Below are 18,699 nucleotides of genomic sequence, written 5' to 3'. Positions count from 1 at the left end.
ACATTTCTAATTTCCTGTTTAATACCATCTCCGACCTCACTACTACTGTTAGGTGGCCTGTACACAACTCCCACCAGCGTCTTCTGCCCCTTAGTGTTACGCAGCTCTACCCATATCGATTCCACATCTTCCCGGCTTATGTCCTTCCTTTCTATTGCGTTAATCTCTTTTTTAACCAGCAACGCCACCCCACCTCCCCTTCCTTCGTGTCTATCCCTCCTGAATATTGAATATCCCTGAACGTTGAGCTCCCATCCCTGGTCACCCTGGAGCCATGTCTCTGTGATCCCAACTATATCATAATCATTAATAACAATCTGCACTTTCAATTCATCCACCTTATTACGAATGCTCCTTGCATTGACACATAAAGCCTTCAGGCACTCTTTTACAACTCTCTTAGCCCGTTTTAATGCTTGCCCTGGATTTGTCGGCCTGCCACTTTTACTTTTCCCCTTTGTACTTTTTGCTTCTACGCTCACTTTACACCCCTCTGTCTCTCTGCACTGGTTCCCATCCCTCTGTTGTGAACTAACCTCCTCACACCTAGCCGCTTTAATTTGATTCCCACCCCCCAACCATTCTAGTTTAAAGTCACCTCAGTAGCCCCCGCTAATCTCCCTGCCAGGATATTGGTCCCCCGAGGATTTAAGTGTAACCCGTCCTTTTTGTACAGGTCACACCTGCGCCAAAAGAGGTCCCAATGATCCAAAAACTTGAATCCCTGCCCCCTGCTCCAATCCCTCAGCCACGCATTTATCCTCCACCTCATCGCATTCCTACTCTCACTGTCGCGTGGCACAGGCAGTAATCCCGAGATCCCGAGATATATGTTTTACATACATATATAACATTTTAATTTTAAATTAGAGATTTGTAGCTGCAGGACTTCGGATGAATCAGCAGGAGAGCGAGCTACTTAAGTGTAATCTGTCTGTCTGTGGTTTCACTGCTTGTCTGCGGACCCACCCCCACCCGCTGACTAGACAGGATAAGCTGGGCCCCCGGACATCAGACTCTGAGTGAGTCACATTATCCTCCCCCCGCGGCAGGTCGCTGAGAACCCACCTGGTCTCACCGAGATCACTGCTTGTTACATTCCCGGTAGCCGCACTACTACCCTGTGCGTCCGCCCTCGCTCTGCACCGAGTGCCCAGAGGTCCGGGGGTGGGAGCTCTTATGCTGACGTCCCCACCTTTACGCCCCTTCCCGTCTGTGTAACCTCCTACACCGCCCGCGCGCCCCCCCCTTCGCTGGGAGGACCTCTACACCCCTCCCCGTCTCTGTAATCCCTCCAACCATAATAACTGCACTCAGTGGACACTTTATTGGATACACCTGCACAGCCGCTCGTTAATGCAAATATCTAACCAGCAATTTATGTGGCAGGAATTTAATACATAAAAGCATGCAAAACGTGGTCGAGGTTCAGAACAAACATCAGATGTGATCTTAGCGACCTTAGCTAAAGAGTGATTGTCGGTGCCAGACGGGATGGTTTGAGTATCTCAGAAACTGCTCATCTCCTGGGACTTCCGCGCACATAACTCTCTCTAGAGTTACAGAGAATGGCGCGAAAAACAAAAAGAGAGAAAAAAAGTCCAGTGCGCTGCAGCTCTGGGGGTGAAAACGCCTTGTTAATGAGAGGTCAGAGAAGAATGGACAAGCTGAAAGGAAGGTGACAAATAGCTCAAATAATTACGCGATACATAGCCGGGAGGTGGTAATGGGGACAAGCTCCCACTACCAATTAAATGCTCCTAATGGTTTGCGTCTCAAATAGCCCCTGAAAACCAAACACAAGGAAATCTGCAGATGCTGGAATTTCAAGCAACAGACACACACAAAAAAAAATGCTGGTGAACACAGCAGGCCAGGCAGCATCTCTAGGAAGAGGTACAGTCGACGTTTCGGGCCGAGACCCTTCGTCAGGACTAACTGAAAGAAGAGATAGTAAGAGATTTGAAAGTTGGAGGGGGAGGGATGGAGCCAAGAGCTGGACAGGTGATTGACAAAAGGGATATGAGAGGATCATGGGACGGGAGGCCCGGGGAGAAAGAAAGGGGGAGGGGGGAGGGAGGGGGAGAGGGGGGAGGGAGGGGGAGAGGGGGGAGGGAGGGGGAGAGGGGGAGAGAGGGGGGAGGGAGGGGGAGAGGGGGAGAGAGGGGGAGAGGGGGGAGGGAGGGGGAGAGGGGGGAGGGAGGGGGAGAGGGGGGAGGGAGGGGGAGAGGGGGGAGAGAGGGGGAGAGGGGGGAGGGAGGGGGAGAGGGGGGGAGGGAGGGGGAGAGGGGGAGAGGGGGGGAGGGAGGGGGAGGGGGAGGGGAGAGGGGGGAGGGAGGGGGAGGGGGGAGGAGAGGGAGAGGGGGAGGGGGGAGGGGGAGGGAGGAGAGTGGGGGAGAGGAGGAGGAGGGGGAGGGGGGAGAGGAGGGGGAGGGGGAGAGGAGGGGGAGGGGGAGAGGAGGGGGAGGGGGGGAGAGGAGGGGGAGGGGGAGGGGGGGAGAGGAAGGGGAGGGGGAGGGGGGGAGGGGAGGGGGAGGGGGAGAGGAGGGGGAGGAGAGGGGGAGGGAGGGGGAGGGGGGAGAGGAGGGGGAGGAGAGGGGGGAGGGAGGGGAGGGGGAGAGGGGGGGGAGGGGAGGGGAGGGGGAGAGGGGGGGAGGGAGGGGGAGGGGGGAGGGGGGGAGGGAGGGGGAGGGGGAGAGGGGGGAGGGGAGGGGGAGGGGGAGAGGGGGGGAGGGAGGGGGAGAGGGGGGGGAGGGAGGGGGAGAGAGGGGGAGAGGGGGGAGGGAGGGGGAGGGGGGGGAGGGAGGGGGAGAGGGGGGGGGGGAGGGGAGAGGGGGGAGGAGGGGGAGGGGGGGGGGGGGGGAGGGAGGGGGAGGGGGGGAGGGAGGGAGGGGGGAGAGGGGGGGAGGGAGGGGGAGAGGGGGGAGGGGGGGGGGGAGAGGGGGGGGGAGGGGGGGGGGGGGGGGGGGGGAGGGGGGGAGGGGGGGGGGGAGGGGGGGAGGGGGGGGGGGGGGGGGGAGGGGGGGGAGGGGGGGGGGGGGGGAGGGGAGGGGGAGAGGGGGGAGGGAGGGGGAGAGGAGGGGAGGGGGAGAGGAGGGGAGGGGGAGAGGAGGGGAGGGGGGGGAGGGGGGGAGGAGAGGGGGAGGGGGGGGAGGGGGGGAGGAGAGGGAGAGGGGGAGGAGGGGGGAAGGGGAGAGGGGGAGGAGGGGGGAAGGGGAGAGGGGGAGGAGGGGGGAAGGGGAGAGGGGGAGGAGGGGAGGAGGGGGGACGGGGGAGGGGGAGGGGGAGGAGGGGGAGGGGGGGGAGGGGGGGGGGGAGGAGGAGGGAGGGGAGGGGGGAGGAGGAGGGAGGGGAGGGGGGAGGAGGAGGGAGGGGAGGGGGGAGGAGGAGGGAGGGGAGGGGGGAGAGGGGGGAGGAGGAGGGAGGGGAGGGGGGAGGAGGAGGGAGGGGAGGGGGGAGAGTGGGGGGAGGGGGGAGAGTGGGGGGAGGGGGAGGGGAGTGGGGGGAGGGGGAGGGGAGGGGGGAGAGGAGGGGGAGGGGGGAGGGGAGGGGGGAGGAAGGGGGGAGGGGGGGAGGGGAGGGGGGAGGGGGAGAGGAGGGGGAGGGGGAGAGGAGGGGGAGGGGGAGAGGAGGGGGAGGGGGAGAGGAGGGGGAGGGGGGGAGAGGAGGGGGAGGGGGGGAGAGGAGGGGGGGAGGGGGAGGGGGAGAGGGAGGGGGAGGGGGAGGGGGGGGAGGAGGGGGAGGGGGAGGGGGGAGAGGAGGGGGAGGGGGGGGGGGGAGAGGAGGGGGAGGGGGAGGGGGGGAGGGGAGGGGGGGGGGGAGAGGAGGGGGAGGGGGAGGGGGGAGAGGAGGGGGAGGGGGAGGGGGAGAGGAGGGGGAGAGGGGGGGGGAGGGGGAGAGGAGGGGGAGGAGAGGGGGAGGGAGGGGGAGGGGGAGGGAGGGGGAGGAGAGGGGGGAGGGAGGGGGAGGAGAGGGGGGAGGGAGGGGGAGGAGAGGGGGAGGGAGGGGGAGGGGGGGGGGGGGGAGGGGGAGGGGGAGAGGGGGGAGGGAGGGGGGAGGGGGAGGGAGGGGGGGAGAGGGGGGGGGGAGGGGGGAGGGGGGGGGGGAGGGGGGAGGGGGGGGAGGGAGGGGGGAGAGGGGGGAGGGGGGGGGGGGGGGGGGGGGGGGGGGGAGGGGGGGAGGGGGAGGGAGGGGGGGAGGGGGGGAGGGGGGGGGGAGGGGGGAGGGGGGGGGAGGGGGGGGGGGGGGGGGGGGGGGGGGAGGGAGGGGGGAGAGGGGGGGGGGGGGGGGGGGGGGGGGGAGGGGGGGGGAGGAGAGGGAGAGGGGGAGGAGGGGGGAAGGGGAGAGGGGGAGGAGGGGGGAAGGGGAGAGGGGGAGGAGGGGGGAAGGGGAGAGGGGGAGGAGGGGGGAAGGGGGAGGGGGAAGTGGAGGAGGGGGAGGGGGAGGAGGGGGGGGGAGGAGGGGGGGGAGGAGGAGGGAGGGGAGGGGGGAGAGGGGGGAGGAGGAGGGAGGGGAGGGGGGAGAGTGGGGGGAGGGGGAGGGGAGGGGGGAGAGGAGGGGGAGGGAGGAGGGGGGAGGGGGGAGGGGGGAGGGGGAGGGGAGGGGGGGAGGAGAGGGAGAGGGGGAGGAGGGGGGAAGGGGAGAGGGGGGGAGGGAGGGGGAGAGGGGGGAGGGAGGGGGAGAGGAGGGAGGGGCGAGGGGGAGGGGAGGGGGGGAGGAGAGAGGGAGAGGGGAGGGGAGGGAGAGGGAGGGGAGAGGGGGGAGGAGAGGGAGAGGGGGAGGAGGGGGGAAGGGGGGAGGGGGAGGAGGGGGAGGGGGGAGAGGGGGGAGGGGGGGAGGGAGGGGGGGAGGGGGGGAGGGGGGGGGGAGGGGGGGGGGGGGGGGGGGGGGGAGGGAGGGGGGAGAGGGGGGGGGGGAGGGGGGAGGGGGGGGGGGAGGGGGAGAGGGGGGAGGGAGGGGGGAGGGGGGAGGGGGGGGGGGAGGGGGGGAGGGGGAGGGGGGGGGGGAGGGGGAGGGGAGGGGAGGGGGGGGGGGGAGGGGGAGGGGGGGGGGGGGGGGGAGGGGGAGGGGAGGGGGGAGGAGAGGGAGAGGGGGAGGAGGGGGGAAGGGGAGAGGGGGAGGAGGGGGAAGGGGAGAGGGGGAGGAGGGGGGAAGGGGAGAGGGGGAGGAGGGGGGAAGGGGGAGGGGGAAGGGGAGGAGGGGGAAGGGGGAGGGGGAAGGGGAGGAGGGGGAAGGGGAGGAGGGGGAGGGGGAGGAGGGGGGAGGAGGAGGGAGGGGAGGGGGAGAGGGGGGAGGAGGAGGGAGGGGAGGGGGGAGAGGGGGGAGGAGGAGGGAGGGGAGGGGGGAGAGGGGGGAGGAGGAGGGAGGGGAGGGGGGAGAGTGGGGGGAGGGGGAGGGGAGTGGGGGGAGGGGGAGGGGAGGGGGGAGAGGAGGGGGAGGGGGGAGGGGAGGGGGGAGGAGGGAGAGGGAGGGGGGAGGAAGGGGGGAGGGGAGGGGGGAGGAAGGGGGGAGGGGAGGGGGGAGGAAGGGGGAGGGGAGGGGGGAGGAAGGGGGGAGGGGAGGGGGGGGGGGGGGAGGAAGGGGGGAGGGGAGGGGGGAGAGGGAGGGGGAGGGGAGGGAGAGGGAGGGAGAGGGAGGGGGGAGGGGAGGGAGAGGGAGGGGGGAGGGGAGGGAGAGGGAGGGGGGAGGGGAGGGAGAGGGAGGGGGGAGGGGAGGGAGAGGGAGGGGGGAGAGGGAGGGGGGAGGGGAGGGAGAGGGAGGGAGAGGGAGGGGGGAGGGGAGGGAGAGGGAGGGGGGAGGGGAGGGAGAGGGAGGGGGGAGGGGAGGGAGAGGGAGGGGGGAGGGGAGGGAGAGGGAGGGGGGAGGGGAGGGAGAGGGAGGGGGGAGGGGAGGGAGAGGGAGGGGAGAGGGGGGAGGAGAGGGAGAGGGGGAGGAGGGGGGAAGGGGGGAGGGGGAGGAGGGGGAGGGGGAGGGGGGAGAGGAGGGGGAGGGGGAGGGGGGAGAGGAGGGGGAGGGGGAGAGGAGGGGGAGGGGGGAGAGGAGGGGGAGGGGGAGAGGAGGGGGAGGGGGGAGAGGAGGGGGAGGGGGAGGGGGGAGAGGAGGGGGAGGGGGAGGGGGGAGAGGAGGGGGAGGGGGGGAGAGGAGGGGGAGGGGGGAGGGGAGGGAGAGGGAGAGGAGGGGGAGGGGAGGAGGGGGGGAGGGGGGGAGGGGGGGAGGGGGAGGAGGGGAGGAGGGGAGGAGGGGGGGAGGGGGAGGAGGGGGGAGGAGGGGGAGGGGGAGGGGGAGGAGGAGGAGGGGAGGAGGGGGGAGGGGGAGGAGGGGGAGGGGGAGGAGGGGGAGGGGGAGGGGGGAGGAGGAGGGGGAAGCCCAGAGGGTGGGCAAGGGGTATAGTGAGAGGGACAGAGGGAGAAAAAGGAGAAATATATATATATATATATATATATATATATATAATAAATAACGGATGGGGTACGAGGGGGAGGTGGGGCATTCAATGTTCATGCCATCAGGTTGGAGGCTACCCAGACGGAATATAAGGTGTTGTTCTTCACAGGCCGTGGATAGACATATCAGAATAAGAATGGGACGTGGAGTCAAAATGTGTGGCCACTGGGAGATCCTGCTTTCTCTGGCGGACAGAGCGTTGGTGTTCAGCGAAGTGGTCTCCCAGTCTGCGTCGGGTCTCGCCAATATATAGAAGGCCGCATCGGCAGCACCGGTCGCCTCACCTGGAAGGACTGTCTGGGGCCCTGAATGGTGGTAAGGGAGGAAGTGTAAGGGCATGTGTAGCACTTGTTCCGCTTACAAGGATAAGCGCCTGGAGGGAGATCGTGGGAAGGGATGGGGGGGGGGGGCGCGGTAACGAATGGACAAGGGAGTCGCGTAGGGAGCGATCCCTGCGGAAAGCAGAGAGAGGGGGGAAGATGTGCTTAGTGGTGGGATCCTGTCGGAGGTGGCGGAAGTTACGAGAATTATATGTTGGACCCGGAGGCTGGTGGGGTGGTAGGTGAGGACAAGGGGAACCCTATTCCTAGTGGAGTGGTGGGAGGATGGGATGACAGCAGATGTGCGTGAAAACCAAATCCAGCTCCTGGCCTGCACATGTGGTTTAGCTACTAAACCCGGCGAAACCGTTTATGCTGACAGGAGAAGGGGCGAAGGCGGGTTACTGGCACCTTAAAACCAGTCGCTTCGGGCAGATAGGGCTCGTCAGCCGTGACTGGCAGCTCACCTAGGAGAGGAAAACTCTGATCTCGATCCTCCGCTGCCTTGCGGCTACACCCACTCAGGAGTAAACTCCGAGGGCTCTAAAGCAGTCCTCCATTGAGTTCAAAGCTGACTGGCAACTCCTGCGACGCTGCCGGTACCAAACTGTATCGGTCTCCGCCATTCCTTTGGGTTCATCAGGTGTGTGGGGAGGGGGAGCGTGCTACAGCCCAGGCTTGTGCAAGTCGACAGCTAGGACTGACAGAGGCCCTCACCTCACCTCACCTCAGTGATGTGCAGGAAAACATCTCCGAACGTGCAGCACGTCAAGCCATGAAGCGGATGGGCTACAGCAGCTGGCCGCAAACACGGTCTCACTGGTGATTTTATTAGGTACAGAGAGTAATCCCTCTCTGCCCTTTAACTCCAGTCTCAGTCATCCGATTTCCGCTGCTCCTCGCTGGTAGTTCCCAAATTCTGGAATTTCCTTCCCTAAGCCTTTGGGCCTCTCTCCATTTCTCTGCGGGAACCTGCTGGCGGGGAGAGCGGCCGATCGCACCCGCTCTTCTATTCCCGTGTTACCGCTGCGGTTATTCAGCCCTCCTCCTTCCACCAGCCCCTCATCCTCACCCTCACCCTCACCTCTCATCCCGCCCTCCCCAACCAGTGGCAAATACACCTTCCAACCCAAATCTGTTAATCATTAATTTTAACCGATGTGCAGGTGAACTCGGAGACCCTGTTGTAACGGCAACTACTCAGCTTCAGTTGTAAATCTGCCTCTCGCCCCTCCCTCCCCACTTTCCCCCACCTCCTCTCACTCGTATTTAACATTATCCCTCCTCTCCTAAATCCAAACTCACTCCTCCCTTTGCCATCTCAAGATAACCCCGTCTCCATCCACTCGCAACCCCGCCGGCATCCCCGAGGAGAAACGACGCGGGAAGTTCGTGCTGTAGCTGGGAGTCTTCAGGGACCTCTGGTTTTTGGTAATTAGAGATACTGGTGGTGGTGGGGAGAGGGAGGTTGTGGCGGCGAGGTGAGACTGAATATTTAGAGTGCTGTCTTTAGCCGCGCGAAAACACGTTGCTGGTACAGGGCGAGTCGAGTGCCGGCGCTCCTGCTGCTCACAGCGGAAACCGCATTCCACTCCGGTCTAGACCGCACCAGGACCAGATTCCGTGCCGCACGCCTCAGAGAGGCGAGACAGCATTGCGGAACTCAACTCCGAGGTCTACATTACAGGGGAAGATCGCACACAGCGCAGGGAGCGACGGAGGTGGAGGAGGCGAGGGGAATCCGGACGACATGAAGAGACTTGGCAAGATATTTAGGGATCAGAAAAACACCATCTCATTGTAACCTCCCCTCACCCCTCCCTCCATATCGCCCTACTGTATCTCTCAACTTTCCCTTTGTACCGCCCCTCAATACCCCTCACTCTTCCCTCTGTAACTTCCTCAATACTCCTCATCCCTCCCTCTAAAACTTTCCCTCCATACCCCTCATCCCTCCCTGTGTAACCTCCCCTCAATACCCCTCACCTCCTTCCTCTGTACCCTATCCTCTATACCCTCACTCATCCTTCTGTAACCTCCCCTCCATACCTCGCACTCATCCTTCTGTAACCTCCCCTCCATACCTCCCACTCGTCCTTCTGTAACCTCCCCTCCATACCCCCCTCGTCCTTCTGTAACCTCCCCTCCATACCTCCCACTCGTCCTTCTGTAACCTCCCCTCCATACCTCCCACTCGTCCTTCTGTAACCTCCCCTCCATACCTCGCACTCATCCTTCTGTAACCTCCCCTCCAGACCTCCCACTCGTCCATCTGTAACCTCCCCTCCATACCCCCTCTTGTCCTTCTGTAACCTCCACTCCATACCCCCTCTCGTCCTTCTGTAACCTCCCCTCTATACCCCTCTCTCGTCCTTCTGTAACCTCCCCTCTATACCCCTCTCTCATCCTTTTGTAACCTTCCCTCCATATCCCCCTCTCGTCCTTCTGTAACCTCCCCTCCAAACCCCCTCTCGTCCTTCTGTAACCTCCCCTCTATACCCCCTCTCGTCCTTCTGTAACCTCCCCTCCATACCCCTCTCTCACCCTTCTGTGACCTCCCCTCCATATCCCCCACTCGTCCTTCTGTAACCTCCCCTCTATAAACCTCACTAGTCCTTCTGTAACCTCCCCTCCATACCTCCCACTCATCCTTCTGTAACCTCCCCTCCATACCTTCCACTCGTCCTTCTGTAACCTCTCTATACCCCCTCTCGTCCTTCTGTAACCTTCCCTCTATACCCCTCTCTCGTCCTTCTGTAACCTCCCCTCTATACCCCTCTCTCATCCTTTTGTAACCTTCCCTCCATATCCCCCTCTCGTCCTTCTGTAACCTCCCCTCCAAACCCCCTCTCGTCCTTCTGTAACCTCCCCTCTATACCCCCTCTCGTCCTTCTGTAATCTCCCCTCCATACCCCTCTCTCACCCTTCTGTGACCTCCCCTCCATATCCCCCACTCGTCCTTCTGTAACCTCCCCTCTATAAACCTCACTAGTCCTTCTGTAACCTCCCCTCTATACCCCCTCTCGTCCTTCTGTAACCTCCCCTCTATACCCCTCTCTCGTCCTTCTGTAACCTCCCCTCTATACCCCTCTCTCATCCTTTTGTAACCTTCCCTCCATATCCCCCTCTCGTCCTTCTGTAACCTCTCCTCCAAACCCCCTCTCGTCCTTCTGTAACCTCCCCTCTATACCCCCTCTCGTCCTTCTGTAACCTCCCCTCCATACCCCTCTCTCACCCTTCTGTGACCTCCCCTCCATATCCCCCACTCGTCCTTCTGTAACCTCCCCTCTATAAACCTCACTAGTCCTTCTGTAACCTCCCCTCTATACCCCCTCTCGTCCTTCTGTAACCTCCCCTCTATACCCCTCACTCGTCCTTCTGTAACCTCCCCTCCATACCTCCCACTCATCCTTCTGTAACCTCCCCTCCATACCTCCCACTCATCCTTCTGTAACCTCCCCTCCATACCTTCCACTCGTCCTTCTGTAACCTCCCCTCCATACCTCCCACTCGTCCTTCTGTAACCTCCCCTCCATACCTTCCACTCGTCCTTCTGTAACCTCTCTATACCCCCTCTCGTCCTTCTGTAACCTCCCCTCTATACCCCCTCTCGTCCTTCTGTAACCTCCCCTCTATACCCCTCACTCGTCCTTCTGTAACCTCCCCTCCATACCTCCCACTCATCCTTCTGTAACCTCCCCTCCATACCTTCCACTCGTCCTTCTGTAACCTCCCCTCTATACCCGTCACTCATCCTTCTGTAACCTCCCCTCTATACCCCCTCTCGTCCTTCTGTAACCTCCCCTCTATACCCCTCACTTGTTCTTCTGTAACCTCCCCTCTATACCCCTCACTCATCCTTCTGTAACCTCCCCTCTATACCCCTCACTCGTCCTTCTGTAACCTCCCCTCTATACCCCCTCTCGTCCTTCTGTAACCTTCCCTCTATACTCCTAATCCATCCCTTAGTAACCCCCACTGCTATACCCTTCACCCTACCTCAGTAACCCCCTCCTCACCCCTCCCACTGTAACCTCCCCTGCATACCATTCACCTCTCTCTCTATAACCTCTCCTCCATGCCCCTCACCCCTCCCTCTGTATCCTTCCCGCTATATCCCACACCTGTCCCACTGTAACCTCCCTCTATACCTCTCACCCCCTCTATCTGTAACCTCCCCTCCATACCCCTCACCCCTCCCTCTAAGCTTCCCTCTATTCGCCTCTGTATCTCTATTCAGAGACAGGAGTCAGAGAGGGATGAGTGTGTCTACACAGTGCAATGAGAATTTGCAAGTGGAAATGTGCTGGGGTGGTGAACAGATGGTGGAGTGAGTGGGGTGGGTTACTGCGGGCTTTGGGGTAAAAGAGTCTCTGGTCATGCTGGGTATGAATGTGGGAACTGGTGTGGACAATGAGGGAGGTGTCCACTGCCCCAGCAGGGTGTAGAGCAGACAGAGAAACTGTAACCAGTGTGGCTATGCCTTTCATGACGTCAGATACAGGCAGGACATCAACAGTAACTTGTCAGGCACCATGGAATGCTGCTGAACAGGGGAATGTAGATATTCAAGTCCAGAGTTCCACTGGTAACACTGCCAGACAGGGTGGTGAGGAAGGCATTTGGCATGCTTGCCTTCATTGCTCAGGGCGTAGAACATGAAGTTTGGGACGTTATGTTGCAACTCTAAACCGGTTAGACTACATTCGGAGTACCGCATACATCTCTGGTCACCAAACGACAGGAGGGGATGTGGTTGTGCTGGTGAGAGTGCAGAGGATACTCACCAGAATGTTATGTGGATTGGAAGGCTTTAGTTATGGGGAGATGTTGGTCAGGCTGGGCTCATCCCTGGGGTGAAGCAGGATGAGGGGTAACCTGATACAGGTGTACATACAGGTGACCTGCTACCTGTGTATGTAATTATCAGATAAATGTAGATGTAGATAGTTAGAATCTTTTCCCCATGGTCAAGATAACAAGAGGGGTGTGTTTAAGGTGAGAGGGAGAAAAAGTGGATAGGAGGGGTACACAGAGGATGGGTGATATCTGGAATTTGCTACCAGAGGAGATGGTGTAGATACAGTTGCTGCATTTAAGAAGCAGACAATTGAACAGGAAAATCATAAACACTAGATTCTGCAGATGCAGGAAATCCAGAACAATGCACACACAATGCTGAAGGAATTCAGCAAGTCAGGCAGCATCTATGCTGGGAATGAAAGTGTTAACATATGAGGAGCATTTGGCAACTTTGGGTCTGTACTCACTGGAAGTTAGAAGAATGCATGCGGATCTCACTGAAACCTACCGAACGTTGAAAGCATTAGATAGGGAAGATGTGATGAGGATGTTTCCTGTGGTGGGGGTATCCAGGAATAGAGGGCACAGCCTCAAAATTGAAGGGCGACCTTTTAGAACAGAGGTAAGGAGGAGCCAGAGAGTAGTGGATCTGTGGAATGCTCTGCCACAAACTGCAGTGGAGGCCAAGTCCATGGGTATATTCAAGTTGATCATTGCCTGATCGGTCAGGGCATCAAAGGATATGGTGAGAAGGCAAGAGTATGCAGTTGAGTAGGATCCAGGATTAGCCATGATGAAATGGCGGAGCAGACTCGATGGGCTGAATGGCCTAATTCTGCTCCTGTAATTTGCATTCTTATGGAGAGGAATAAACAGCCGCTAATCGGGCCAGGGTCCTTCATCAAGAGCGGAAACTGAGGGGGCAGAAGCCAGAATGAGGAGGTGGGAGGTGAGTGGGTGGGGGGGGGGAGGGTGATGAAGGAAGAAGCTGGGAAGAGGTAGGTGAAAAAGGTAAAGGGCTGCTGAAGGAGGGACCTGAAAGGAGAGGAGAGTGAAGCATGGGAGAAAGGGAAAGAGGAGAGGCACCTGAGGGAGGTGAGGAGAAGAGCAGGCATGAGAGGGGAACCAGAATTTGGAATGGAAAAAGTCAATGGGGAGGAGGGAGAAGTTAGAGAAATCGATGTTCATGCCATAAGATTGGAAACCACCCAGGCGGAATATGAGGTGTTGCTGCTCCAGTCTGAGTTGTCTCATCATGGAAATAGATGGGGTCATGGAGTGACATGTCAGAATGAGGTGGAATTAAAATGAGAGGCCACTGGGAGGTCCTGCCTTTTGCATGGACAGAGCAAAAGTGTTGAACAAATAGGCAAGGCTTAGGGTGCTAATGGGGGAAAAAAGATGAGAGGAATAGATGGACAAAATGTTCAGCAAGGTGTGTTGGGACGAAGAGCCTGGGTCTGTGCTTTTCCTCTCTGGGTCACAAGGCGGTGGAGCTACAGAGTGGCTGGAGTTTATGGAGGGAGGAAGTAGAAGTCACCCGAACGCCGGACCTCCAAGGCTGGAGGCCATAACATTGCGTCAGAGTATGTGGAGAGTGGTGAGGTTCCTCAGTCACTGCTGGCCCAGTGGGTTTCATCAGGACCACCATCATTGTAGACCTGAGTCAAGTACAGCCATGTCAGAGAGCCATACAGTGCACAGCCATGTCAGAGAGCCATCATCGTAGACCTGGGTCAAGTGCAGTCATGTCAGACAGCCATACAGCACAGAAACAGACCCTTCAGCCCGACATGCTCATACTGACTGTGCTTCCTACATTTGGCCTATATCTCTCTACCCAGGCACCTATCCAGGTGACTTTTATATGATGCTAATGTGGCCACCTGAACCACTGTTTCTGGCAGCTTACTCCAAATATGCACCACCCCTTGTGTGAAGAAGCTGCCCCAATGTCCCTTTTAAACCTCTCAGATCTTAAATTTGTGTGACTTCTACTTCCTCCCTTGACAAGCTCCAGCTGCTCCATAGCTCCACCACCTTGTGACCCAAAGAGGAGCAGCACAGGTACAGGCTCTTTGTCCCAACAGACCTCACTGAACATTTTGTCCCTCTTTTCCTCTCATTTTTTATCCAAACACCCCCCTCTCTGGGTAAAAGACCGTAAGCTTTCACTCTGTCTGTGCCCCTCATAATCTGAATATTACAATAATCATGGGGAATTTCAATACGCAGGTAGTTTAGGAAAATCAGGTTGGTTCTGGATCCCATGAGAGAGAATTTGGAAGGTCTATGAAATGACTTTTCAGAGCAGCTTTTGGTTGAGCCCATGAGGAGAGTAGCTTTTCTGGTTGGGGTGTTGTGTAATGAACCTGATTTGATTAGGGAGCTTAAGATAAAGGAACCCTGAGGATGCAGTGGTCATAATATGATAGAATTCACCCTGCAGTTTGAGAGGGAGAAGCTAAAATCAGATGTATCAGTATTACAGTGGCGTAAATAGAACTATAGAGGCATGAGAGAAGAGCTGGCCAACATTGATTGGAAGGGGACACGAGCAGGGATGATGGCAGAGCAACAATGACTGGAGTTTCTGGGAGCAATTCAGAAGGTGCAGGATAGATACATCCCAAGGACAAAGTATTCTAAGGGGAAGATGAGGCAACTGGGCTGACAGGGGAAGTCAAAGAAAGCCTGAAAGCAAAAGAGGGCAAATTATATAGCAAGGTTTAGTAGGCAGTTAGAGGATTGGGAGCATTAAAAAAAAACATAAGTTAACTAATCATAAAAAAGAGAAAATCTGCAGATATTGGAAATCCGAGCAACACACACAAAATTCTGGAGGAACTCAGCAGGCCAGGCAGCATCCACGGGAAAAAGTACAGTTGATGTTTCGGGCTGAAACCCTTCAGCAGGACTGGAGAAAAAAAGCCAAGGAGCTTCTAACAATCTGCATTAAGGAGTTGGAGCTGGAACTGGATTACTCTGGATCATTGAGAGGCTGAGGGGGTGATAGATGGAATGAATAGAGAGGTAGGTACACGAGATGCAGGACACAGGAAACTGGGTGACAGTCAAGAAGGGGAAAGGGGTTAAACAGCCATTACCCCTGTGGCCATCCCCCTCAACAACTGTGGGTACTGGGAACGGTGGGAACAACCTAGCAGAGGAAAGTTACAGCGATCAGATCTCTGGCATGGAATCTAACCCTGTCACTCAGAAGGAAAGGGGGTGAGGGAGAAGGGGCAAACTGAGGTGTTAGGGGAACAGAAAGGAGATTCTATGGATGAGAATGAGATTCCTGAATGTTACATTGCCTCCCTGGTGCCAGGGTCTGGGACATCTCGAATCGAGTCCTCAGCATTCATAAGTGGGAGGGTGAACAGCCAACGGTTGTTGTCCTTGTAGGTACCAATGACATGGGTAGGAAGACTGATGGGGTTCTGCAAAGGGAGTTCAAGGAGTTAGGTTCTAAGCTAAAAGGCAGGACCTCCAGGGTGTGATCTCAGAATTGCTACCTGTGCCATGTGCTAGTGGGGCCAGAAATAGGAAGATTATACAGTTTAACACGTGGCTGAGGAGTTGGTGCAGGAGCGTGTGCAGAAGATTTTTGAGTCATTGGGCTTTCTTCCAGGGAAGGTGGGACCTATATAGCAGAGATGGTGTGCACCTAAACTGGAAGGGGATTAATATCCTAGAAGGAAGGTTTTCTAGTGCTGCGCAGTGGGATTTAAGCTAGGGTTGCAGGGGGATGGGAGCCAGAGTGCCAGAATAGTTAGTGGAGAGGTTGTGGAGACAGATGTTGTTATGACCTCAGACAAAGTCAAGAATCAAAAAGTTGTCCTGAGCTGCATATACTTCAATGCAAGAATATTGTAGGAAAGACAGACGAGCTCAGGGCATTGATCAATACCTGGAATTATGATATTGTAGCTATTAGAGAGACTTGGTTACAGGAAGGGGTGGACTGGGAGCCCAGGATTCCAGGGTTCCATTATTTTAGATGAGACAGAGTGGCAGGGACTAAAGGAGGAGAGGTTGGCATTGCCAGGCAGGGAAAATGTCATGGCAGTGCTCAGTCAGGACAGACTGGAGAACTCATCTAGTGAGATGTTATGGGTGGAACTGAGAAAAAAGAAGGGTATGATCATGTTGATAGGCTATATTACCAACCAACCAACAGTTCGAAGGAATTAGAGGAACAAAATTGTAGAGAGAACGCAGCCAGTTGCAAGAAACATAAGATTGTTATAGTAGGTGATTATAACTTCCCACAAATTGGGCTGAAAGATGGCAAATGGAGCTTAATGCTGATAAGTGTGAGGTGCTACATTTTGGTAGGACTAATCAAAATAGGACATACATGGTAAATGGTAGGGCACTGAAAAATGCTGTAGAACACAGGGATCTAGGAATAATGGTGCATGGTTCCCTGAAGGTGGAATCTCATGTGGATAGAGTGGTGAAGAAAGCTTTTGGTATGCTGGCCTTTGTAATTCAGAGCATTGAGTATAGGTGTTGGGATGTAGTGTTAAAATTATACAAGGCATTGGTAAGGCCAAATTTGGAGTATTGTGTACAGTTGTGGTCACTGAATTATAGGAAAGATGTCAACAAAACAGAGAGAGTACAGAGAAAATTTACTGGAATGTTACCTGGGTTTCATCACCTAAGTTACAGAGAAAGATTGAACAAGTTGGGTCTTTATTCTTTGGAGTGTAGAAGGTTGAGGGGGGACTTGATAGAGGTGTTTAAAATTATGAGGGGGATAGATAGAGTTGACGTGGATAGGCTTTTTCCATTGAGAGTGAGGGAGATTCAAACAAGAGGACATGAGTTGAGAGTTAAAGGGCAAAAGTTTAGGGCTAACATGAGGGGGAACTCCTTTGCTCAGAGAATGGTGGCTGTGTGGAACGAGCTTCCAGCAGAAGTGGCTGAGGCAGGTTCGATGTTGTTGTTTAAAGTTAAATTGGACAGCTATATGGACAGGAAAGGAATGGAGGGTTATGGGCTAAGTGAAGGTCAGTGGGACTAGGTGAGAGTAAGATTTCGGCATGGACTAGAAGGGCCGAGATGTCCTGTTTCCGTGCTGTAATTGTTATATGGTTACACGATTATTGTACCTGCCTCAACCATTTCCCTCTGCCAGCTCATTCCAAATACTGATCACCCTCTGGGTGAGAAAGTTTTCCCTCAGGTTCCTATTAAATATCTCCCCTCTCACCTTCTATTTCTTGATTTCCGCAACCCTGAGAAAAAGACTACGTGCATGCATCCCGTCATAACACCAGAATGCCATCAGGCACAGGGCAGCATTCAGCCATTCGGCCCATCGCGTCTGCTCTGCCATTCCATCATGGCTAAATTACTTTCCCTCCTCCATTCCCATTCTCCTGCCTTATCCCTGTAACCTTTGCTGCCCTTACTCATCAAGAACCTATCAACCTCCACTTTAAATATATCCAATGGCTTGGTAATCTGTAGTAATGAATTCCACAGTTTTGCATCCCTTTGGCTAAAGGAATTCCTCCTCATTTCTGTTCTACTTGGACATCTCTGTATTTTGAGCCTGTGCCCTATGGACCTAGACCCTCCCACTATAGAAAACATCCTCCACTCTATTTAGGTCTTCCAACATTTGATGGTTTTCAATGAGGTTCCACCTCATTCTTCTAAACTCCAGCGAGTACAGGCTCAGAGCGATCAAATGCTCCTCACACGTTACCCCTTTAATTCCTGGAAGAATCCCTGCACCTCATGGGTTTATAAGATGATTCCTCATTCTTCTATGATCCGGTGAAAGAGTCTCAACCTTTTCGTAATTTAGTCCATTAACTCCCGGCAACATCATCATAACTGTAACACCACATTCTGCATTCTGTTATTGTCTTATGCTTGTACTACCTTGTGTTGGAATGATCTGTATGGATGGCACACAAACAAAGCTTTCCACTGTATCTCGGTACACGTGACAATAGTAATCCAACTACTACACTTGGAGTGTTCCAGTGAGCGTCTTGGCTACTGACACTCCAGGGCTTTACCCCCATCTGCAGAGCCCAGCACACAGATGCAGTCACAGGGAGGAGGTTACCTAGCATCCATGCTAGGACCACCAGAATGAAAAACAGTTACTTTCCAAGGCAGTAAGGTTGAACAACACCTCCACCCACTAACCCATCTCTACACTACTTTATCATTTCCTGTCAGCCACCTTACACACAAACACTCCTGTGTCTAGCATCACTTTATGGACATACAATTAATCTATCTACATCGGATATTTTGTGAATCTATATTTATTGTGTTTGCTGTGTTCTTTGTCTTGTTTTTTTTCTCTCTGCTGCATCAGATCCGGAGTAACAATTATTTCATCCTCTTTTACACTTCCGTACTGGAAATGACATTAAACAATCCTGAATCTTGAATCTTATTTTCTACGGAGATGACGAGGTTTCAGCTGGTCAGCAAACAGTAACAAACTTCTACAGATGTGCTGTTAACAGCATCGTGACTGGTTACATTTCAAGAGGTCCATAAGACAAAGGAGCAGAATTAGGCCATTTGGCCCATCGAGTCTGCTGTGCCATTCCATCATGGCTGATCCGTTCTTTTTAATCTCCTCCTTAAACCCAGTTCCCGTCCTTTTCCCCATCACCTTTGATGCCATGTCCAATCAAGAACCTATCAATCTCTGTCTTAAATACACCCAGCGACCTCACCTCCACAGCTGCATGTGGCAACAAATTCCACAAATTCACCACCCTTTGCCTAAAGAAATTTCTCTGCACCTGTTTTGAATGGGCGCCCCTCTATCCTGAGGCTGTGCCCTCTTGTCCTAGGCTCTCTCACCATAGGAAACATCCTTTCCACATCTACTCTGTCTCGGTCTTTCAAAATTCGAAAGGTTTCAATGAGATCCCCCCCTCATCCTTCTGAATTCCAGCGAGTACAGACTGAGAGCCATCAAACGTTCCTTGTATGATAACCCTTTCATTCTTGGAATCATCCTTGTGAACCTCCTCTGGACCCTCTCCAATGCCAGCACATCTTTTTGAAGATGAGGGGCCCAAAATATCATCCATAAATTTGTTATATTGCTACTTTAATACTGGTTTTCTGGCTGTCATGC

The 18,699-nt window shown here is 56.2% G+C and overlaps 2 protein-coding genes across 6 annotated transcripts in view; both read right to left on the bottom strand.

Moving 5' to 3' along the window:
- LOC134357964 (basic proline-rich protein-like) overlaps nt 1-6,343 on the bottom strand; it is a gene marked incomplete at its 5' end in the record, with an annotated part of 33,956 nt that extends 27,613 nt beyond the window's left edge. Inside the window, 6 exons of the mRNA XM_063069789.1 lie at nt 2,539-2,715; nt 2,922-3,056; nt 3,696-3,878; nt 3,973-4,310; nt 4,775-5,003; nt 6,256-6,343. Coding sequence (XP_062925859.1) covers nt 2,539-2,715; nt 2,922-3,056; nt 3,696-3,878; nt 3,973-4,310; nt 4,775-5,003; nt 6,256-6,343 — 1,150 coding nt within the window. The remainder of the gene's footprint in view (nt 1-2,538; nt 2,716-2,921; nt 3,057-3,695; nt 3,879-3,972; nt 4,311-4,774; nt 5,004-6,255) is intronic.
- Nucleotides 1-18,699, bottom strand: part of tlr18 (toll-like receptor 18) — a 60,812-nt gene that overhangs the window by 18,927 nt on the left and 23,186 nt on the right. The window contains exon 1 of one of the 5 annotated variants that reach the window (XM_063041659.1): nt 1,069-1,132. The exons of the other annotated variants lie outside the window; for them this stretch is intronic. The gene's annotated coding sequence lies outside the window, so the exon portion shown is untranslated. Of the gene's footprint in view, nt 1-1,068; nt 1,133-18,699 lie in introns of those variants that run through there. 5 annotated transcript variants of the gene reach the window in all.

Source organism: Mobula hypostoma, chromosome 2 (assembly GCF_963921235.1).
Source record: "Mobula hypostoma chromosome 2, sMobHyp1.1, whole genome shotgun sequence".
NCBI lineage: Eukaryota > Metazoa > Chordata > Chondrichthyes > Myliobatiformes > Myliobatidae > Mobula > Mobula hypostoma.
The sequence above is the reverse complement of the archived record's forward strand: the minus strand, read 5'-3'. Positions and strand labels throughout refer to the sequence as shown.